Raw genomic sequence first — 20,394 nt, 5'->3', positions numbered from 1 at the left:
TTTGTAGCAGGAAAAATTATTTTCGTAGCAGCAAAAATGTTGTTTTTGTAGCACTTTAAAATTTCGTCACTAAATAAAATACACAGTTTTTATATACATATATATGCGGTAGCATACGCAAGATTACTTTTTACTCTTCTTCGTATCTTCTTTCTTATCAGGAAAAAGGGTGTGTCCTCCACACCACAAGGTACAAAACAGATTTCCTCTACAAGAAATACTTTTTTAATTTTTAAATCATAAAAAAAATTTGAGGCTTTTTGATATTTATATTTTTACATTCTCTACAATATCAACAAATGAGAGGCCAATATATGGTATTGCAGATTTTAGAAGTAATTCGAAATGAATGTTTTTAGATTTATCTTGTAGACCTGGTAATCACCAATTTTAAAGATAAAGAAAATCACTAAAGGGGATACTTAAAACTCATTAGAAAAGTAACTATTTTTCTTGTTTTTGCCGCTGATGCAAGTTTAAAAGTTGTGCTTTTGTTCTCTTCAGTTTCAAACATTTTTGAACGTTTGATCTTGCTTCTTTCACCAGAATTTGCCCATTTCATATTTTAAATGATAAGTGTTTCTTTTTGAGTTTGCTCTTGATCATTATCTCAGTTTCATTCAACATACTTTGAGATGACTTCTTTTCTGAGTCATTCTTAGAATATTTATTCGAAATTCTCAGAAATTTAAATATATAGTGATTAAATAGTGATTAAAAACTATAAACTTAAATTATTTTCAATTTAAACTATAGAAATAAAAACTGTAGGATAATGATTAAGCTATTAGATATTTATAATACAATGATTATTTTTTCACAAAAAATTCCATCTGAGTACATCTGTTTTCATTATCTATTTTTCACTGATTTGTGATTACTTCATGTGTATTTTACTTTTAAGCATTTTTAACAGATTTCCGATCTGTCGTTTTGTTCCCAAGTTTTCTATTATTCATTTTCTACTATTCATTCTCTTGATATGCCATTTCCGTTCACATCATTCACCAGCATGTTTAGTGTTCAATGGAAAATAGTTTCCAATAGTTTCCAAAGCAATTAATTAAAATTGCTTTGTCTAGACCGTTGTTGTTTGTTTCAAAGGAACGAAAAGATAATTCATGTAAGTGTTGCGCTTTTTATGCATTCAAGTGCTGCCACCTATCAAAAATTAGAATGAAAAAGGAAAAATTTTCTGCAAATTTCGAACTATGGCTTTATTGGATGGAATAATTTTCAGAAATCATTGTAATTTCTGATTCATTTCATCTAGCTGGAACACAACGCAGATAGTATACAATAAATATGTGTAAGTTTATGAAATAAGTGAATATAAAGCCCAGGATAAGAGCTTCAATGACTGAACTGCCTATGTTATTTTTCACCATATTACTCACGGCATATACAAATTTGTGAGTTTCCCCCAGTTAATTTTACTCATGATGCTTATATGCCAGAGAGGCACCAAAATGATGTCTTACACAGGTGAGAATTTTGTCTCAAGTCTTCCTGCTCCTTCACATGGTGCACAGGGGCTATTATATATATTTTTTAATAAAGAAACCCGAGAAAAATTGATCCGGGCGTGCATAGAAGATAATGACCTACGCAAACCACATTCCTAGATAGAGATGTGAGGTGAGAATATTCTCCTGGATGTAAAAATTGGAGAATAATTGAGAATATTCATTTTTCTTTTAAATAATTTAAATTTTTTTACTAATTTTGTTTATATTATGAAATATAAACCAGTTTTCATTGATTGCCTGAAACATTTACAACAAAACCATTTTTGGTATAATCACCCCCAATGGCAACTTTTAGTTCGATAATACTTTTTCAGGTCATGATGAGAAGTTTAGTTGAATTGAAACCTTTAGATTAAAACCTTAAAAAATTATTTTAAAATTAGATAAATTTTCAGAAATAAGTTCACAACAAAAGAAATTAAACCAAAGTGAATTGATAAAGGAAGCTATTCTTATACAATCACTTTCATTCTAAGATACAGAACTGCTGTTTTCTTCAATGCACACACACTTAAATTCTGTATCACTCACATTTCTTTAAAAGTTGTGCAATTCAGCCCTGTTGGTTTAATTTTCTTGCTTTCAAACTTTAATATTGTGGTCTACAAACTTCAATATTCCCATCTTCTTGACGAGAAAGGACTACTATTATAAATTACTAGAGAATACTCTTATAGAAAATAATTATTCTCAAGTTATTTTTATCGAGATTATTTATTATAATACATTTATTACATATATTCTTGATAATACTCTGGAAAGATTTCGGTAATTGAAGAATATTCTTATCAAGGAGAATATTCGAGAATAGTCTCTGCAAGCACTATTATTAATAACTTCAGAATAATTATTATTTTCTATAAGAATATTCCCCAGTAATTTATGAAAGTAGTCCTTCCAGAGAATGTTCTCAAGGATATTATATGTAACTATATTATAAATAACAGGAGAATATTCTCATAAAGAACTTATAAGAATATTGTCTAGTAATTTATAATAGTAGTCTTACCAGAGAATATTCTCCAAAAGATTATTTTCGAGAATTTTACAACTCTATTCTTAGATGTGAAAGGCCCTATACCAATCAGTGTAACTACTCTATCTCAAAGCAATGTAGCCTGAAAGGGATGTCCGTGGAAAAAAAAGAGGTCTAGGATGATTTATTTCATACGTTTGTTAGATCTCTTATTTTATAATACAGACCAATGTTTCTCATAATATTCAGATCTGGGAAGGGGCGATTGCCATCCTCTGGAAATGTCTGTTTTGGAATAGGCTATAAACTGTAGATCCCAATACAATTACCCCTGGTATGCAGAATATGATAATGATGTTACAAAAATGGTCACTATAGATGCGAGGGATGCTAGCTTGTTACCTTATTATTTTCATTATCAGTGTCTCTACCACATATCCACAGAAAAGTTTGTGAATTTTTTTTTACCTCTGCTTGTCTGCCTAAATAAGCTTTGCTGGAATCTTACATCAAATACCTTTCAAATAAACCAACCACGACCATGGTCTAGACAAAGTAAATTTGATTAATGCGCAACTAGGAACCATTTTCCATTGAACACTAAACATGCCAGTGAATGGCATATCAAGAGAAAGAATAGTAGAAAATGAATAATAGAAAACTTGGAAGCAAAACAAGAGACTGAAAATCTGTTAAAGATGCTGGAAAATAAAATACATGTGGCAATTACAAATCAAAGATAAGAAGCTGCTTTGGGCTACAAATGTAGCCCAAAGAAATAGAATTGCAGGGAGGAAAGATGATGTCATGGAAAAGACACCTTTTATTGTGACATAACTTAAAAATTTCTTAAGGGAAAATTTTGTTTTTGGTGTAAGATGGTGCCAAATTGAAGAATTTCGGCATTTTTGTAGCAGAATGTAGCAAACGAGGGAAAATTGTCACAGATTTTCCACTCCTGCACCCGCAGCACCTCTTTCTCTAATCAATGCTTATCCGCAGCTCCCCACATAGCAGTTTAACAAAGAGTCTCTTCGGAAAAACCTTTGCAGGGTGCCACGACAGACAGTTTGAGAACCCCTGCATTATGTATTTGTATCACTTTTGGTTTTTAATGTAAGCTTCCCCAATATTCTGAAACACTATACTCAAATGTTCCGCGACTTTACTCTGTGGTGATAGTTGCCAATTTAAATTATCGGAGAACTTGAAACGCGAATCCAACTAAATCATCAACAATCCAATCCAGTAAAATACATATGATAGAATTATTCGATTTCAGAATATGCATCAGCACGTAGTGCCGTCTTAACGCATGGGCCTACCCGGCATGGTCCGGGGCCTCAAGAGAAGAGGGGCCTCTCAAAAATGAGATTTGGTTGAAATTTTCTATAATTTACCTGGTAGGGCCTCAGAAAAACCACTTATCCCGGGGGCCCATGGTGCTCTTAAGACGGCCCTGTTAGCATGGTTTTTTAAAGAACTGACGATCAAAACCCATCATTGATTGATGATTTTTCCCATTTTCCACCATTATATCGGTTTATAATAGAATTTCAGTTTTTTGTGAATATTATGGGGGGGGGGGGCACAGACAGTGCCGTCTTGAGGCAAGGGCTCAACCGGACGCGGCCTGGGGGCCTCAGGAGAAAAAAAGCTTCACAAAAATGAGATATGGTTGAAATTTTCGAAAATTTGTTTGGTATGGCCTCAGAAAAATCACTTGGTCTGGGAGCACAGGGCATTCGTCCCAGACACATTGAAATTAACAGAAATTGAAAAATATAGCACATAAAGGTATTTTCTTTCAATATTTTAATATTTATTGAAAAAAATAATTTTAATTTTTGGTTGTCATGGGCAGGGCCGTCTTTAGAGCGTCATGGGCCCCCAGGCCAAGTAATTTTTCTGAGATCCCACCTGGCAAATTCTTGAAAATTTTAACTGGGTCTCAGTTTTGTGAGGCCCGCATTCTCTTGAGGCCCCGGGCTGTGCCCGGATAGGCCCATGCGTTAAGACTGCACTGGTCTTGGGGCAGACATGGTACCCCTATACCCCTTCGTGCATAGGTTTGTTACATTTTACTGCAGTAAAAATCTTACCACTAATGCAAAAGTAGGTTGAAGAACGAACCATCGCTGAAATCAAATAGATTTGAAACAAAAAAAAAACGGGACACTCTACTTCAAAAAAAGTATGTATGGTCAGTGGAAAATATATGTAAATATCGTGGCTCCGTACAGAAAAATGACTCATATATTTTGAGCAACACCAATCATTTTTCACTTCCGGCGTCCCTGCGAAAAAATCATTTGTTTGTGCCTATCTTTTGTTCGACAGTAATGTTTTATCTAAAATGAAATATGATTTTGCTCACTGGGACACAGTCCCCTGATCACGTGAAAACATAAAAAATCTAGTTCCAAAATTAGATGGATGCTAAAGGGTTGAAAATCAATTGATATTCATAACTCAAAATTAGACATTCTAGTCACCTGAATGATCATTATTAATAGAACTATATCAAGAGCAATATTATTTTTTGTCGAAAATTTCCGAAAATCTAAAGCAATCCAAAAAGTAATTTTATAAATTTCAGACATGAAAAAATTTACACTCAATAAATGATAGAAAATAATTGTCTATTATTATAAATCTATCAAAAATGCATGAATTATGAACTCAATTTTTGGCACAAGTTCATTTAGAAAACTTGGCCTGGATTTAAAAAAAAATAGAATGATGTATAATTCATGAAAGCATAAAGGGTTAGGATGGCATGCAAATTTCGGAAAAATATTTATCCATCAAACGGATGCTTAAGGATTGACGAGCCACTCAGTATACTGTGTAAGATAGCGGCTCGAGACATTGTTTCGCTGCACCAGTAAAAAAACTGACAGTTGTGTTTAACTTTTTCTCACTGCTGGGTGTGGGGGAATTTTCGGCTACTGGTTCCGCAAATTGAGGTCGTTCAATGGACTATCAATTTTTAACGCTGATAAGTTTGCGACGTAGGCAGGAAAATGTCAATATTAGCGATTCTGTAAAAAATCGTATTTTTAAAAGCAAAGGTGTATAATCGTATTAATTTGCTAAAATGTGTTAAGACATAGCCACATTTACCTCATCTTTTATAGCTGGAAGAAAACCCTTTTTCAACAGAAAGAGCAATAATTCACTCTTATTCTATACTAGCTGATACCCGGCAACTTTGCTCGCCCCATAAAAAAATTTATATATATATATATATATATAGCTTATTAATTATTTCTTAATCAAAAAAATTTCTACATCAAGTACAAAAAAAATTACTTTTATTTTAAATATTTTAATTAAAACTTGAAGCAATCGCTTGTGGATACACAATATTTTTTGTTTTCCCATCTGGTGTGCAGATGTACAAATTTGTGGGATTACCAACACACGAGGAAAAGCTGACCGTGTGAAAAACAGGGCTCAAGTAGGTTGATACCTGCCACTGCTAACAACTGGCCTTGAGCTTTGTTGATTGTCATGGCAAAAGCTAAACGAATCGGGAACTGGGAATACCGGGAACTGTAATCGCTTGAAAGTGAACTGCATTTCTTCAGTGATAATTGGGATACGTGGAATGAAAAGACGTCTTCTCTCCTTTGGCACATCCAGTTAAAATCGTTGCTTCAGTGATGTAATCGTTCAATTTCTTCACACACAGTCTGTTGCCATTGCAGAGTCTTGGTGTCTCCAAATTTCTTAAAAGCATTATAGGTGCTCCGACTTTGAGGGTCAAGTTGTGTGGTGGCACACCCGGAATATCCAAAGAGTTCAGACATTCTGCAGGATACAAAACTGTCTGCGCTGTGTCTGTGACAGAGTTAATCTATTTGTGGAACAGCTTCGGTATAGGGGACAGGTTGGCGATTTTCGGCGACTTTTTTTTCGGCGCCAAATATGTCCGACGACTCCATCAGAAGTCGCCAAGGCCGTTAGACACATTACGAGCGCCGAAAAAAAAAAATCGCCAGCATAGAAAACAATATGAAAAATATCATGAAACACAAGAGAAATGGAAACGTAAATAACAGCTGAATTGAGCGAGCATAAAAATGCTAAAACCTCAGTTCTTGAACTGAGTTTAACAACTGGCAAAATCCATTTGGGAACGTAATCAGTCCGGTGCTTGGATCTACGGGAATTCTTCTATTGTCAAGTTTGATCAACTGATGTAAAAATGATAGCAGTGCTAAGTAATTTTGCAGTTGAAACTCGTATGTTGGTGGATAATAATATTTTTTTTAACTTCGTGTCAGAATGTTGATGATTTGAGGCAAGCGTTTAGTTCATCGGCAGGCGTTGTACATTTTTATTCCCTGTATTGTCGTCGTAGTTGTTGTCCTCTGATGTTAGCGACGTCATGCGTCCAGCTTGTGCAGCGAATATTATTCAAACGTCTTTTAAGCATTTTTTAAATTGAAACCATACTTCTACAATGGGAGGTTGATGAGATAAAGGCCGCATTAGCACTTACAGGACACCCTGTATATAGAGGGCCGTTCAAGTATTACGCAAGCAAATTTTTAGCCATTTTTGACCCCCCTCCTTCTTGTCAGCAAGATTTTGTCATCACTGCCTCCTACATCCTAACACACCCCCTACCTCCTATTGGTGGAATCCGAAATGTACGTGAGAGGGGGCATAGGGAGTACGTGCGCCTCCCACCACAGATGCAAAAAATATTTTTAAAAAATTAAAATTTCGAAAATACCTTACTCAATGTATACTTTATATGTTATTTTATTAGTAAGCATCATCCAAACCCCCTCCCCCTTGTCATAAAAAGTCAGCAAACACAGAGCCCCCCCCCCCCCATCGATGCTGGCATAATGCTTGAATGGCCCCTTGGCATGCAAAAATATCTGGCTCTTCTTCCCGGGTTTTCTTCAATTACTGGGAGGATTGGAAAAGTGACAAACCATTATAAAGGAATAAACTGTTATACTGGCAGCATTAAAGATGTGACTAACCATTGTAAAGGCTTATACACGTCTGAAACGCATTGTTGGGAACCACGGTAACCAAAATAAACGTTCCGAAAGTGATTGTTGAGATCCCAAAACCATTGTTGCCCGACAGTTTTTCGCCCATTCCGGGCATTTGCCCAGCTCTGACGAACTTTTAAAGTAGCCTACGGTTCATTCCCGGTCCTGTTTGGTATATATGCAAAATCTGGCGACGATCTGCCTAAAACTGTAGATTTGTATAAAGAACATACATACTTTCACATTTATATATAAATGATGGCGGATGATGAGATAAAGGCCGTATTACACTTACAGAACACCCTGCATATAGGCAAGGAAATATATCTGGCGCTTCCCGGGTTTTCTTCAATTACTGGGAGGATTGGAAAAGCATAGCTGCCAACTTTTGAAAATGAAAATTCGGGAGATTTTCGCGCGAACCCGTATTTTATGCTAAAACCACTCCCTAATAAATGCGAAAGGGATTTTTCCAAATCAAATAGGGATTTTCCACACATAAAAGTTAAAGCGTTGGGGAATAAAATCCCTACTCGAAAAAACTGAAGTCAAATTAAAATAGGGATTTTACACACATGGGAGTTAAACCCTTGGGAATAAAATCTCTACGCAAGAAACAAGTGAAATTGGACGCCAAAACTTCAAAATGGTGATCTAAAAAAGTAAATAAATACTGTGTTCAATCAGAAACGCTGTGAACAAACATTCTGCGCGAATGACCCCAAAATCATCGGAAGATGAAGGGAAAAAGTGTCAATTTTTGAAGAACACTCACTCTTGAGACACTTGCTTGATGTTTTTTTTCATTTCACATGGGTGATGATGTCAGTCTTTCCACCATGACCGATGTTTATGTCACTAACACAACTTGTACAAAAAAGGAAAAGTCGGCCCTCTTCTGGAACGTTTGATGAAAGGAAATTCATCGGAATAAGTATCTTGAAAATTTATTAACTATGTTTTTGCTTATCAGTATTCATGTTTTGTTATATCGCACGTACGTAACTTCAACAAAAGAAATTTTGACCATATGCGCGTCACTATAATCAATTATTATCCAGGACTATTGGCTGCTAAGCTATTTCCCAGCACGACAAGACAAACAACTTTCTTGTTACCATCAGAGGGTTTGTAAAATGGGGAATTTCCCCATTTATATGACGTTTGAAATCATTTCGAAAGGAGAAAAAAAAAAGATGCTTCATGCCCCACAAGAAATTCCTTAAGGATTGTTTTCATAAGCGGGGATTTTTTTTTAATGAAGTAGAGAATTTTTAGGGACAATTAGAGGGATTTTTTTGATTTTCGTAAAATTTCGGGAGGTTTAAGAACTTTTCGGGAGGTCGAGGGATGAAGCTAAAATTCGGGAGATTCCCGGAAAATTCGGGAGACTTGGCAGCTATGGAAAAGTGACAAACCATTATAAAGGAATAAACTGTTATAATGGCAGCATTAAAGATTTAACAAACCATTGTAAAGGCATATACACATCTGAAACGCATTGTTGGGAACCACGGTAACCAAAATAAACGTTCCGAAAGTGATTGTTGAGGCCCCAAAACCATTGTTGCCCGACAGTTTTTCGCCCATTCCAGGCATTTACCCAGCTCTGACGAACTTTTAAAGTAGCCTACGGTTCAATCCTGGTCCTGTTTGGTATATATGCAAAATCTGGCTACGATTGGCCTAAAACTGTAGATTTGTATAAAGAACATGCATACATACTTTCACATTTATATATAAGATATGCAGGAATTGGAAATAGATGTGTGGGTGATAAAACTTCACCCCCCCCCCCTTAATTTTTTAACATTTAAAAAATTTCTTTTCCATGATTTAAAAAAGAAAAATTCAAAAAGAAAGATTGTAACAGGCAAGGATGTACAGTAATACTTTTATTCACGAGACACGTGAGATTTAAGTTGTATCGAGAGACGAAGACATTCTTGAGAGTTCGATTTTAACCTTCATCACGAAGGGTTGTGTGTTTCGCATGTTAATGCAAAATAAAGGAATGCTTCGTGTTCTTCGCTTCGTATACACCTCACCAATCGTCGTCGACCAGTTCTTCCTTCGAGAACTCTGTTTGGAACCGTTGTCAACATAACCTTTGCGTTCATCCCGTTTTTGTTCCACCTTCTGCTTCACAGAAACTCTTGTAAGGCTTTGCATGGGAGTCAACCTGTTTTCACGCCTTCTTTGGGCATGGCTGCGACCTTCTGATCGACGCACGTTAGGGTTTTTATCAGAATATTTAATGCCGCTCCCCCTGCATTTATCGTTCCCTTCTCTAGCACTGCTTATACTTGTTTGGGTCCTTGACTCATGGATGCTATTGCTAGACGTTATTGTTTGGCTTGGCATTTTACAACGATGCAGTATGTGATAATATCCTGGTGATCCTGGACTGCGTCGCCTGGCACCGGAAAGTTCGACTCGTTCGTTCCTGCGGAAACGTAAGTCTAGTACTTGCCTGCCTGTCGGAGTAACTCGTGGTTGCCTTTGCACCGATTGGTGATGAAAGCTTCTTGCGGGTCGGTGGATTTCGCTATGGACAGCAGGACGTGGATAGCCAGAAACATGACGTGGATAGTCACGGACGTGACCTGTTTGGTTCCTGAGACGTCTAAACCGATCGCACCGCTGAGGTTCCGATGCCATATCCCCATGGTGAACTTCGCCTTCGGGAGTGTCTCCTCCCCCTGGACTGAAAAAATTTTCATTCTTTTTCCACGACCTGTCCAGCACTTGTTTCCGTTGCTGTCCTTCAACTTGTTGTAGTTGGCAAGAATTCAAGTTAACATGCCCTACTACATGCTGAACAGTTTTAATCGTAGACTTGTTCACAAAGTGGAATCGCTTCCGAGTATTTTCCCCGAAGAACCATTGCCTTCGCTTGAGATCCAACACGATACCAGCTTTCTCTAGAAAGGCGATTCCCAAAAGAGTTCTGTTACCGACGATTCCAGGAAGAACTATAAATTTCGTCCTTAGTCGCTTCCATTGGATGTTGACCAATACCATTGTGGTCCACACATTCACCGTTGATTGCTGTCCGTTTGCAAGACGCATCTCGATAGTTTCCCGATGGAATTTGGCGTTTTGCTCTTTCAAAATACGATGCAGAGTATCACTTGTGATACAGTGCGTAGCACCGCTGTCGGCACAGGCAGTTCCCACTTTGCCATTTACATGAATTTTTAACAATGCTACGGGTTTTGTTACAGAAGAGCATAGATTCAGTTCCAACTGACCAAACTGAGCGGTTGTCGTTGTCATTTCGGGATTACAGGTCGGACACTGCGCTCTAATTACCCCTGGATATCCACATCCATAGCAGCTTACAGGTCGCTGTTCATCCAGGCTGATCATGGGAAGTGTCTGTTCATCTGCACGAATCACTGGTTTTGATGACGTCCATGGATATTTCCTCGGTGTTTGCTTTCGACGACCCTCGACATCGTACTGCTGGTTGAATTTCTTTGGGAAAGTACTCCTGGCATCTTCATACGCGTCGAGTTTCTCCGCTAGTTCCGATGGGGAGATCAACATGGCCCATACATCGATGAAATGTTCTTTCACTTGTGGAGGGCACTTCTTCATCTGATCAGCTATGACTAGATTAATCAAGTCCTCGAATGTTGTGACCTTAATTTCTGTTAACCACCCTTCAAGATACGTTTTCAACTCAAAATAAAAATCACGCCATGAACTCTCCGAGTTCTTCCGATGCTCTACAAAAAGCTGTCGAAATCTGTCCGCATGTAGCTTAAATCGCTTTAACAGCAGTTCCTTGAGATACCGATAGTCCTTGAACTTGTCGTCAGGCTCCCTGGCACAGATCCTAGCCACCTCCTTCGGTAAGCTATTGATGAGATATGTAATCCACAATTCTTCCGGAATCTGGTGTAATGCCATGTGTCGTTCGAACAGGACCAGGAACAATGAAATGTCATCTGATGATTCAAAACGCGGAACCGACACTTGAAAGTCCAGATTTGTCACAGCCGGTCGAACGGAAGCTTGGCACTTCTCCGCTTCTATCCTCAGTCTCTCGAGTTTGAACTGCATTTCTGCTCGCCGGTTCCTCTCTTCGGCATCTTCCCGTCGAATCCTCTCCTCTGTTTCTTCTCGTCGAATTATTTCTTCTGCTTCTTCTTGTCGAATTCTCTCTTCTACGAGGGTCTATAGCACTCCTTTTGCGAAGACCTCATCGTATTCTTTACTGGACGTAATCAGCTTCTTCAGCTCTATCACTTTCATCTCGGATTCGGTAGGTTCGCCCATCTCTTCGGCAAGGCGACGGAGTTCGTCTTTTCGATATTTCGCTAAGTAAGACATTTTCACTCACTTGCTACCTAATTAGGATGTCCGCTTAGCTGAAAACACTCACGCGTCTATTTTAAACGTTGGGCGCCAATGTGACGATTGGTGAGGTGTATACGAAGCGACAAACATGAAGCATTCCCTTATTTTGCATTAACATGCGAAACACACAACCCTTCGTGATGAAGGTTAAAATCGAACTCTCGAGAATGTCTTCGTCTCTTGATACAACTTAAATCTCACGTGTCTCGTGAATAAAAGTATTACTGTACATCCTTGTTAACAGCTTGCCTGTTACAAGATTCTAAAAAAAAGAAAATTTCTCCCTTAAACACAATCATACCTTTGAACATTTTTTGGAACTCATTTTCTGTGAGATGAGTTTTCAACTGGATGTGATGCAGGCCAACATTTTCCTTGAAGTTGAACACTGAAAAAAAAAAATCAGTTATAAGTTTGCTATTAAAACGTATATTATTCTAAATTAATACACATATTTTCAATTAATAAGCATACATTTGAATGCAGTTGAAACATAATTCGAAACTGAAAAATTTTCATAGTTAAAATAAAAATTGTAAAAAGAATTTATTTTAAAAATTAAGAATGTTGGTTTGAACATATTATGTTTGTGTGATGATGTCGCTGAAGCATAGCTGCCAACTTTTGAAAATGAAAATTCTGGAGATTTTCACACGAACCCATATTTTATGCTAAAACCACTCCCTAATAAATACAAAAGGGATTTTTCCAAATAAAACAGGGATTTTCTCCACATAAAAGTTAAGGTGTAGGGAATAAAATCCCTACTGAAAAACTAAAGTCAAATTAAAATAGGTATTTTACTCACAAGGAAGTTAAACCCTTGGGAATAAAATCCCTACGCAAAAATCAAGTGAAATTGGAGGCCAAAACTTCAAAATGGTGATCTAAAAAAAATAAATAAATATTGTGTTCAATCAGAAACGCTGTGAACAAACATTCTGCGCGAATGACCCCAAAATCATTGGAAGATGAAGGGAAAAAAAGCATAAATTTTTGAAGAACACTGACTTTTTGTGACACTTCTTGATGTTTTTTTTTTCATTTCATGTGAGTGTTGGCAGTCTTTCCAAGACCGATGTTTATCTCCGTAACACAACTTGTACAAAAAGGAAAAGTCTGCCCTTTTCAGGAACGTTTGATGAAAGGAAATTCATCAGAATAAGTATCTTTAAAATTGATTAAATATGTTTTTCCTTATCAGTATTCATGTTTTGTTATATCGCACGTACGTAACTTCAACAAAAGAAATTTTGACCATACGCACGTCACTATAATCTTCAATTATTATCCAGGACTATTGGCTGCTAAGCCTTTTCTCTGCAGAGATAGGACAAACAACTTTCTTGTTACCATCAGAGGGTTTGTAAAACTTCCTTAAAAAGAGAATTTCCCCATTTACGACGTTTGACGTCATTTCGAAAGGAGAAAAAAAAAGGCTTCGTGCCCCCCAAGAAATTTCTTAGGGATTGTTTTCATAAGCTGGGATTTTTTTTAAAATGAAGTAGAGAATTTTTAAGGACAGTTAGGGATTTTGTGATTTTCGTAAAAATTCTGGAGGTTTAAGAACTTTTTGGGAGGTCAAGGGATGAAGCTAAAATTCGGAAGATTCCCGGAAAATTTGAGAGACTTGGCAGCTATGCTGAAGGATAGTAAATTTTAACAAGCACAACATAAAATTTAATATGTAACACACAGCCATTCATATTTCTTGCCTGTTAAGAGACCATTTATTGGTCAATTGGTTAATTATGAATTAAGCTAATTAGATGAAAAAATAAACATTCTAAATGATTGTATATTTAAGTTTTTAAATAAAAAATCTGATTAATCTTATTTTAAAAAAAAGTTTTCACACCTGCATCAACTGCAAGATCAGAATGGGCTTGGGGGAATGTATCTTGTAAGTTGAGCCTATAATGTGAACAAGACAAATTTTTATTTAGTAGACACCAACGAATAAGGCAAATACACAAAAAATAATAAAAGTCCTAATGCATTTCAACACCAATGGGTGCCGTCTTCAGAGGAAAAATTTAACCACTAGTTTCGCTGACCGAGTTTCCCATTTGGGTTGAATACCAAATCTTCATGCTCGGTTGCTCAGCGGAAGAAGTACGTCTGTTCACTTCAAACGTTGTGGTCAGAATATTCTAAATATTCTTGGGCAAAGTGGATCAACTCTTCTAAGACAAATTTTATCAATGCAAAAAACAAAGGAATTTTACAACATAAGGAATCTCTACTAAGTTTCAAGAGAAAAAAATACTGAGAAAAATGAAATACAGGCACTTAATATAACACAGAGAATAAAAAGACTTAGGATTTAGACAAAGAATTACTTGTTGTAGAACGATGACATCAAAGAATGGTTTTCCACGATATATTGCTTATTGTTGAGTTTTTCAGCTATTGAATGAAAAAAATTAAAATCAGTAATTTAGACTAGTATGCAATCACAAAAACAAGCATATTTTAACCAGCAAAATAAAAAAAAATTACCGATAACACTCTTGATGCATAAATAAACTACACCAGTGAGATGCGAATCATAACCTGCAGAATGAAGAGTTCCTTGATAGTCATTTTTGTATCCCAGATTTGAATAATGGCCTAGTTGGAAATGAATATTATAAAAAAAGGGCAATAATTTTGAGCGATAGAAGTGAAACTGGCAAACATGGGAAAATGATACTGTATTGCAAAATTTAAAATATGAATAATATGACATTATTACAATAAAACTTTTACATATGAAAAACTAGAAAATATCACCCACATGACAATACTCTAGTCCTGAAAGATTTCCCATTGCAATAATTTATAATGAAGTTGTCTATAACAATTTCTCATTTTCAAAAATATCCAATATGACAATATTTTTTGGTGTTCAAAATTTTAGATACAAGCTGTTTTTTTAGGAATCTGAATGACATCTCTTAAAATGGTTTAAAATTTGGTGCCTGCCCCCCCCCCCCATGTAATGTTGAAGGAGTAAAAGAGTGGAATTTGCATTTTTTCTGGTCCGGTATCTGAGGCACCAGATCTGATAGCCTCCACCCCCAAGTTGTATATATCAGAGCTCCCACTCAAAAAATTAGAAAAAGTAAGAAAACACAGGACTAAAAAGTAGGACGGGGACGGTAACCCCCTTAGACAGGGCCGTCATTTCAATTTTTTCCAGGAGAGGGCAAAGCACATGTACTCAATGTTTGTACATATATATACCATTTTTTAGTGTATTTTCAAAAGCCAGCCCCCCCCCCCTCCCTTAAATGACAGGTCTGCCCTTAGACAACATAATCATAGCATAATGAAAAAATTTCCTTTTTTTTTTTTTAATTAACTTTTTTTTTATTTTTCATAGCACTATTTCAGTATCCTATAAGATTGACTCAAGCTAAATCAAAATGATAAATGACTTGGTTACAAAACTAATTTTTGGCCAAAACAATGTGGTAGCAACCACAGATAATTCTTTTCTGTCGCTTCTCATATATATTGCTTTTTTTTTGGAGTCTTCCAAAGTGCAGAGTTTGTCAACTCCAGGGATGGGATTGCTGTTGACTCTTTTCGGAGCAGTAAATTTAGTGTTTTGGAGCAGCAATCTGTGAATTCGGAGCAGTGTGCAGAATCATTATTACCTTTGTCAAAAATGAAAATTTTTTGAACAGAGATAATAAGATTATTAAATTTTAAACATTTTAACCAGTTATAGGGTTCCAGCATCAAAAATCAGTTTTATATGTTCAATAAAACTTGCATCCACTTGTAGGGACGTAAAAATTAATCATAACCCAAGCTGGGCGTAAGAAGAAAAAGTTAACAAATCAAACAAACAAGCATACATTAAAAAAACCTCATGACATTTTGTTAACTCTGTTTCTGTTGACTCGTGACTCTGTTTTCCTCCAATTTCTCAAGAACACTACACATTTTTTTCTTTCGGTGTTTTCACACGAACTTGCCCACTTTCCATGTCTACAAAGTTTTTCTCTTTATCCACACTTCTATCATTTTCTCTGCTGTGTTCAGCATAGTTTTTGATGATGACAACTGAATTTCCAACTCCCTTTCCTTTCTTCTGCTTTTAGTCTTTGATTCTCATCTGGTCGTGGAACGTTTTTATCAAAAGTTTTTTGGTGCCGAAGTCTGTCTTGGTACTTCTGATGCGAGCTGTGAACAGCTTTCAGAAGATTGGCATCGACATCAATATCTTTAGCATTTCGAGAATGCTGTACATAAGATTTTATTTGCCTAATGTCATTGATACTTTCAATCGAAAGATTTGATCTATGTTGCAGGAAATGTTTGTTTACACTGAAGCCCCTCTCGCAGTCTGCATTTCCATTTGGACAAGACATAATAAGGCTTTGACGAGCACAAGCAAAATTTTGAACTTTGCACTTTCAAGTTTCTCAGATCGCAAATATAGATCCCCAATACTTATCTAACCTTTGATAACTCACATGTAGATCTTTACACTGCAGAGAAATCCAAGAGAACAGGGACATCTGAAGGACAAAAACTTGTGGTAGCTTTGAAACAATGCACTTAATACATGATAATGAAGAGTTTTTCAGTCAGAAAACAGGATGCAAGCACTTCATTTTTTTCCATCATGGTGTTCTCAAAAGGCAAACTTTAAGCAAGTGCTTGACGATCTAGCACCTAATAGAAACTTTTTGTTGAGAACATTCCCCCAGCTCAGCAAGATTGGATTCTATTTCAGCACCAACAACCACATTTTTCCTCCAGTTCTCACTGCTTTCTATAGCTAAATTCTGAAGCTCAGCAATTCTAACATTCTGAATATGTTCAGATTTCAGAAAATGTGCCATAATTTTTCTAACAAGAGCTCCTAGCTCATCATACAAAATGTGTATGAGGGGCTCTTCTTTTTCAAATAATGTCAGAAAGCCATTCAAAAGTTCTGATGCTTCTTTCAGAAACAAAGCTTTCACAAAAACACTTTTATCTGAAAGGACTTCCTGGATTTGATGCAGTCGAGATAAGTCTGATCTGGACTCCTTACTTCTGAATCAATACTGAATTATCTCTTTCATTAATTCTGGAATTCTTTGCTTTATTAATTATTTCTTTCACTAATGCTGAAATTATTTCTTTTATTAATTATTTCTCCTTCCATTAATGCCGGAATTACCTTTCATTAATTACAGAATTATCTTTAATTAATGCTGGAATTATAACTTTCATTTATTTTGGAACTGAAATTCTCTTTCATTAAAACTAGAATTTTTCTTTCATTAATTCTGGAATTCTCTTTCATCAATGCTAATTATCTCTTTAAGAGGAAGCAATGGCTCCCCCCTATAAAAATTTTGCATACATTGGTGCCTATTCTAAATGACTTTTGATTACAGATTTGATAATGATTTTGGCACTGTATCCCTTGCACCCTCGCTTAACCGTTTAAAGGCCGAACTATGAACAAAGTCGCTTATTGTTTTGAAATTTGGAATTCGAGGTACTTTTGCATGCCTATACATAGATCAACTTTGAAATTTGAAGAAAAAAAAATTTTTTCTTCGTTTTTCACGATGTTCCATAAATGGAACATTGGCACTTGGGGAGAGGTGAAAGTGTAAACTGGTATCGTCTATATTCTCACGATTATTTGTTTCTGGAATACAGTTATCACATGAAAATTTATATTTTCTACCACAAATTCAAATTTGTAACACATACTGGTTTTTTTAACATAAAAATGAATGCAGAAAATTCACCCGAAAATTGGACCCGTTTGCCACATTGGTAGCTGTTTTGTTTTTATTGGCAAACTGGACACCGTCCTTGCGTCGCAGACACAATATAATGGCCATCAAATGACCCGCCATCTTTTTTGCAGTTAACAACATGGACCTGGATGAATAATTAACCCCTCCTTCGTTCGTAGAATGTCCATTGTCACTTCTCTTTGGAATTCCAAATGCAAAATAAGATCCACTGCTCGCAACTCTGAATGAATTATACAACGTGCAATAATTGACGTATGGCAAATTTTTTCCAATGGAACCCAGAATCAAGGTTTTGGTCGGATTCTAGAAAGAATTTTTTTTATCCCATGCAATCGTTTTTTTCGGATTGCTCAAAATGTCTTGTTTTTTCCTTGAAACTTGAGTTGCACCTACGTTTTGCTCCATTTTTCTGTCCTACATCTTTTGAAGAATACGTTTCGGGAGTTTTTTCTAACACCTCATCCTCGTTGTTGCAAAATTATCTAGCATTTCACATACATCAGTTGGCTCTGTTGATACTAGATCATTTTCAACAATATCATCTTCATCCACAATGTTCCCATTTTCATTAGCATGTCATTGGTATATCTACGTATTGTAATTCAAATCTGAAAGAGTTTCTAAATACAGGGGTCAGCACGGATCATGGCCTCAAAAATAGTGAAAATAGTGACCAAATTGTTTAAAAAAGTGAGCAAATAGTGACCAAAATGTTTAAAAAGTGACCCAATAGTGACCAAAATAATTTTAGAAAGAGACCAAATGGACAATGAATTTTGATTATTACCAAATTGAATGAATTGAAATTGAATTTAGTTTTCACTAAACTTTGTATTTCAATGGAGCTCATCGAAATTGCTTTTTTTACATATAGTAGTGTGAAATAAATCAAACTCGAATGCATTCTGCTAACCAGAAAAGTTTTGAATAACTTATCAAATTTATCAACAACTATGTGTGAGAGAGTAACATTACATCCTTTCTAAGTAACAGTAGCAATGCCTTTCCCCTCCCCATAGGGGCCGTTCAAGTATTACGTCATCATAGATGGGGGGGGGAGGGGGTTTCCGATTTGCTGACTTTTGATGACAAGGGGGGAGGTTGAATAACGATTACGTCATCAACCACCCTTTATGAAAATATGAGTTAGGATTCAGGGGGGGGGGGCAGAGCTGATGACGAAATTTTGCTGACAGGGGGGGGGAGGGGTCAGCGTTTTGCTGACGGGAGGGGGGGGGGGGTCAAAAATGGCTAAAAATTTGCTTATGTAATACTTGAATGGCCCCATATTGCTATCCACAACCCATCTTAAAATCAATTTAAGCTGGAAAAACTTCAAAACGGGAAAACATTTTCTGAAGTGTCCCCCATCGACTTCATTCCAGAGGAATTTTCAAAGGAGGAAAAAAAATGAAATAACCCAAAATTTGATGAGAGAATTTGTCCCATCTACATTCTAGTGGATTTTTCATTCATGTTATGCTATGAATGACAGTATACAAAATGTACTTTTTTTAACTAGTACAAATTGATTTACATAATTAGGTATGTATAATATCTTCCAACAAATTTTAAGAAATTTACTATAATGATTGATTTAAAAAAAACTAAAATTACATTTTTAACAATATTTTAAATTATTAAATTAAAATATTACTTAAACTACTGAATTAAATAAATTATTTAAATTATTAAATTAACTAAATTATTTTAATTGTTAGGGGCCGTTCAAGTATTACCTCATCATCGATGGGGGGGGGGGGGGTTTCGATAATGCTTACGTCATCAACCACCCTTTATGAAAATATGAGTTAGGATTCAGAGGGGCAGAGCTGATGAAGAAATTTTGCTGACAAGGGGGGGGGGGTCAAAAATGGCTAAAAATTTGCTTACGTAATACTTGAACGGCCCCTTATACGTTGAGGGAGGGCAATCCATCCTCCTCCCAACGTCATTGGCAGAGCCTACTGATGTATACATGATGTATATCAATTGTCATCTGCCGCACCTCTAAGACCTTCAAGTCTATCTGCACCTATGGCTGGACTGGGAAGGGTGGGTGGGTCTACTCTTTTACAGGCGGAGGGGGCTCCAAAATAATACCCTCCCTTGGGCGAGGGAGAAAATAAATCAGTTTTGAAATTGGTTTTTGAGAGAAAAATTTGTAAATACATATTTTTCTCTTTTTTTTACACGCAACATACACCCCCAGCAAAAAAAACATTTACTACTTTACCCAGAAACAATATAATTTTGCCCCCCCCCCCGTAATTTTTAACAGAAAAGGACTCCGCGGTCCGGTCTTCCCCGGTAAATTTCCCATGAACCTTGTAAGCACCAACGTGGCGACTTTTTTCCGCGCCAACCAATCGCCGTTTTGCGGCGGTCAATTCAAGATGGCTGACAAAGGGCACATAAAATTACAAAAAAATATATAATTTATAACATGAATCAACCAAATATGCGGCAATATGCGAAAATCGATAGAAATATATCGGGAAATACGGAAAATTAGGATAAAATGAACACAAAATTCGAATCAACGACATACGGGGTTTATAAATGCGGTTGATAGAGTTTATGGATGCCGCTGTCAGGGCTACCTATTTTAATGCGAAAAAAAGTCGCCACGTCAGCTCGGACTCCTCCCGTAATTTTCAACGAACAAAAACAGTGAATTCGCCCCCACCCGGGGCACCCGATTTACCATGGCAGTAATACGATATTTTTTCTGGAGGGGA

The 20,394-nt window shown here is 36.4% G+C and overlaps 1 protein-coding gene across 1 annotated transcript in view; it reads right to left on the bottom strand.

The window, feature by feature from the left end:
• Positions 1-20,394, bottom strand: part of LOC149088786 (poly(A)-specific ribonuclease PARN-like) — a 107,116-nt gene that overhangs the window by 21,077 nt on the left and 65,645 nt on the right. Inside the window, exons 12-15 of the mRNA XM_089250123.1 lie at positions 14,397-14,507; positions 14,237-14,303; positions 13,753-13,808; positions 12,196-12,282 (exon numbers count right to left, since the gene is read on the bottom strand). Of these exons, the coding sequence (XP_089106249.1) occupies positions 12,196-12,282; positions 13,753-13,808; positions 14,237-14,303; positions 14,397-14,507 (321 nt within the window). The remainder of the gene's footprint in view (positions 1-12,195; positions 12,283-13,752; positions 13,809-14,236; positions 14,304-14,396; positions 14,508-20,394) is intronic.

The sequence above is a fragment of the Pholcus phalangioides genome, unplaced genomic scaffold (genome assembly GCF_987345545.1).
Source record: "Pholcus phalangioides strain wild (caught in Gottingen) unplaced genomic scaffold, Ppha-v1.0 ptg000003l_1, whole genome shotgun sequence".
Taxonomy (NCBI): Eukaryota; Metazoa; Arthropoda; class Arachnida; order Araneae; family Pholcidae; genus Pholcus; species Pholcus phalangioides.
This window is presented reverse-complemented; position numbering and strand designations above follow the sequence as displayed.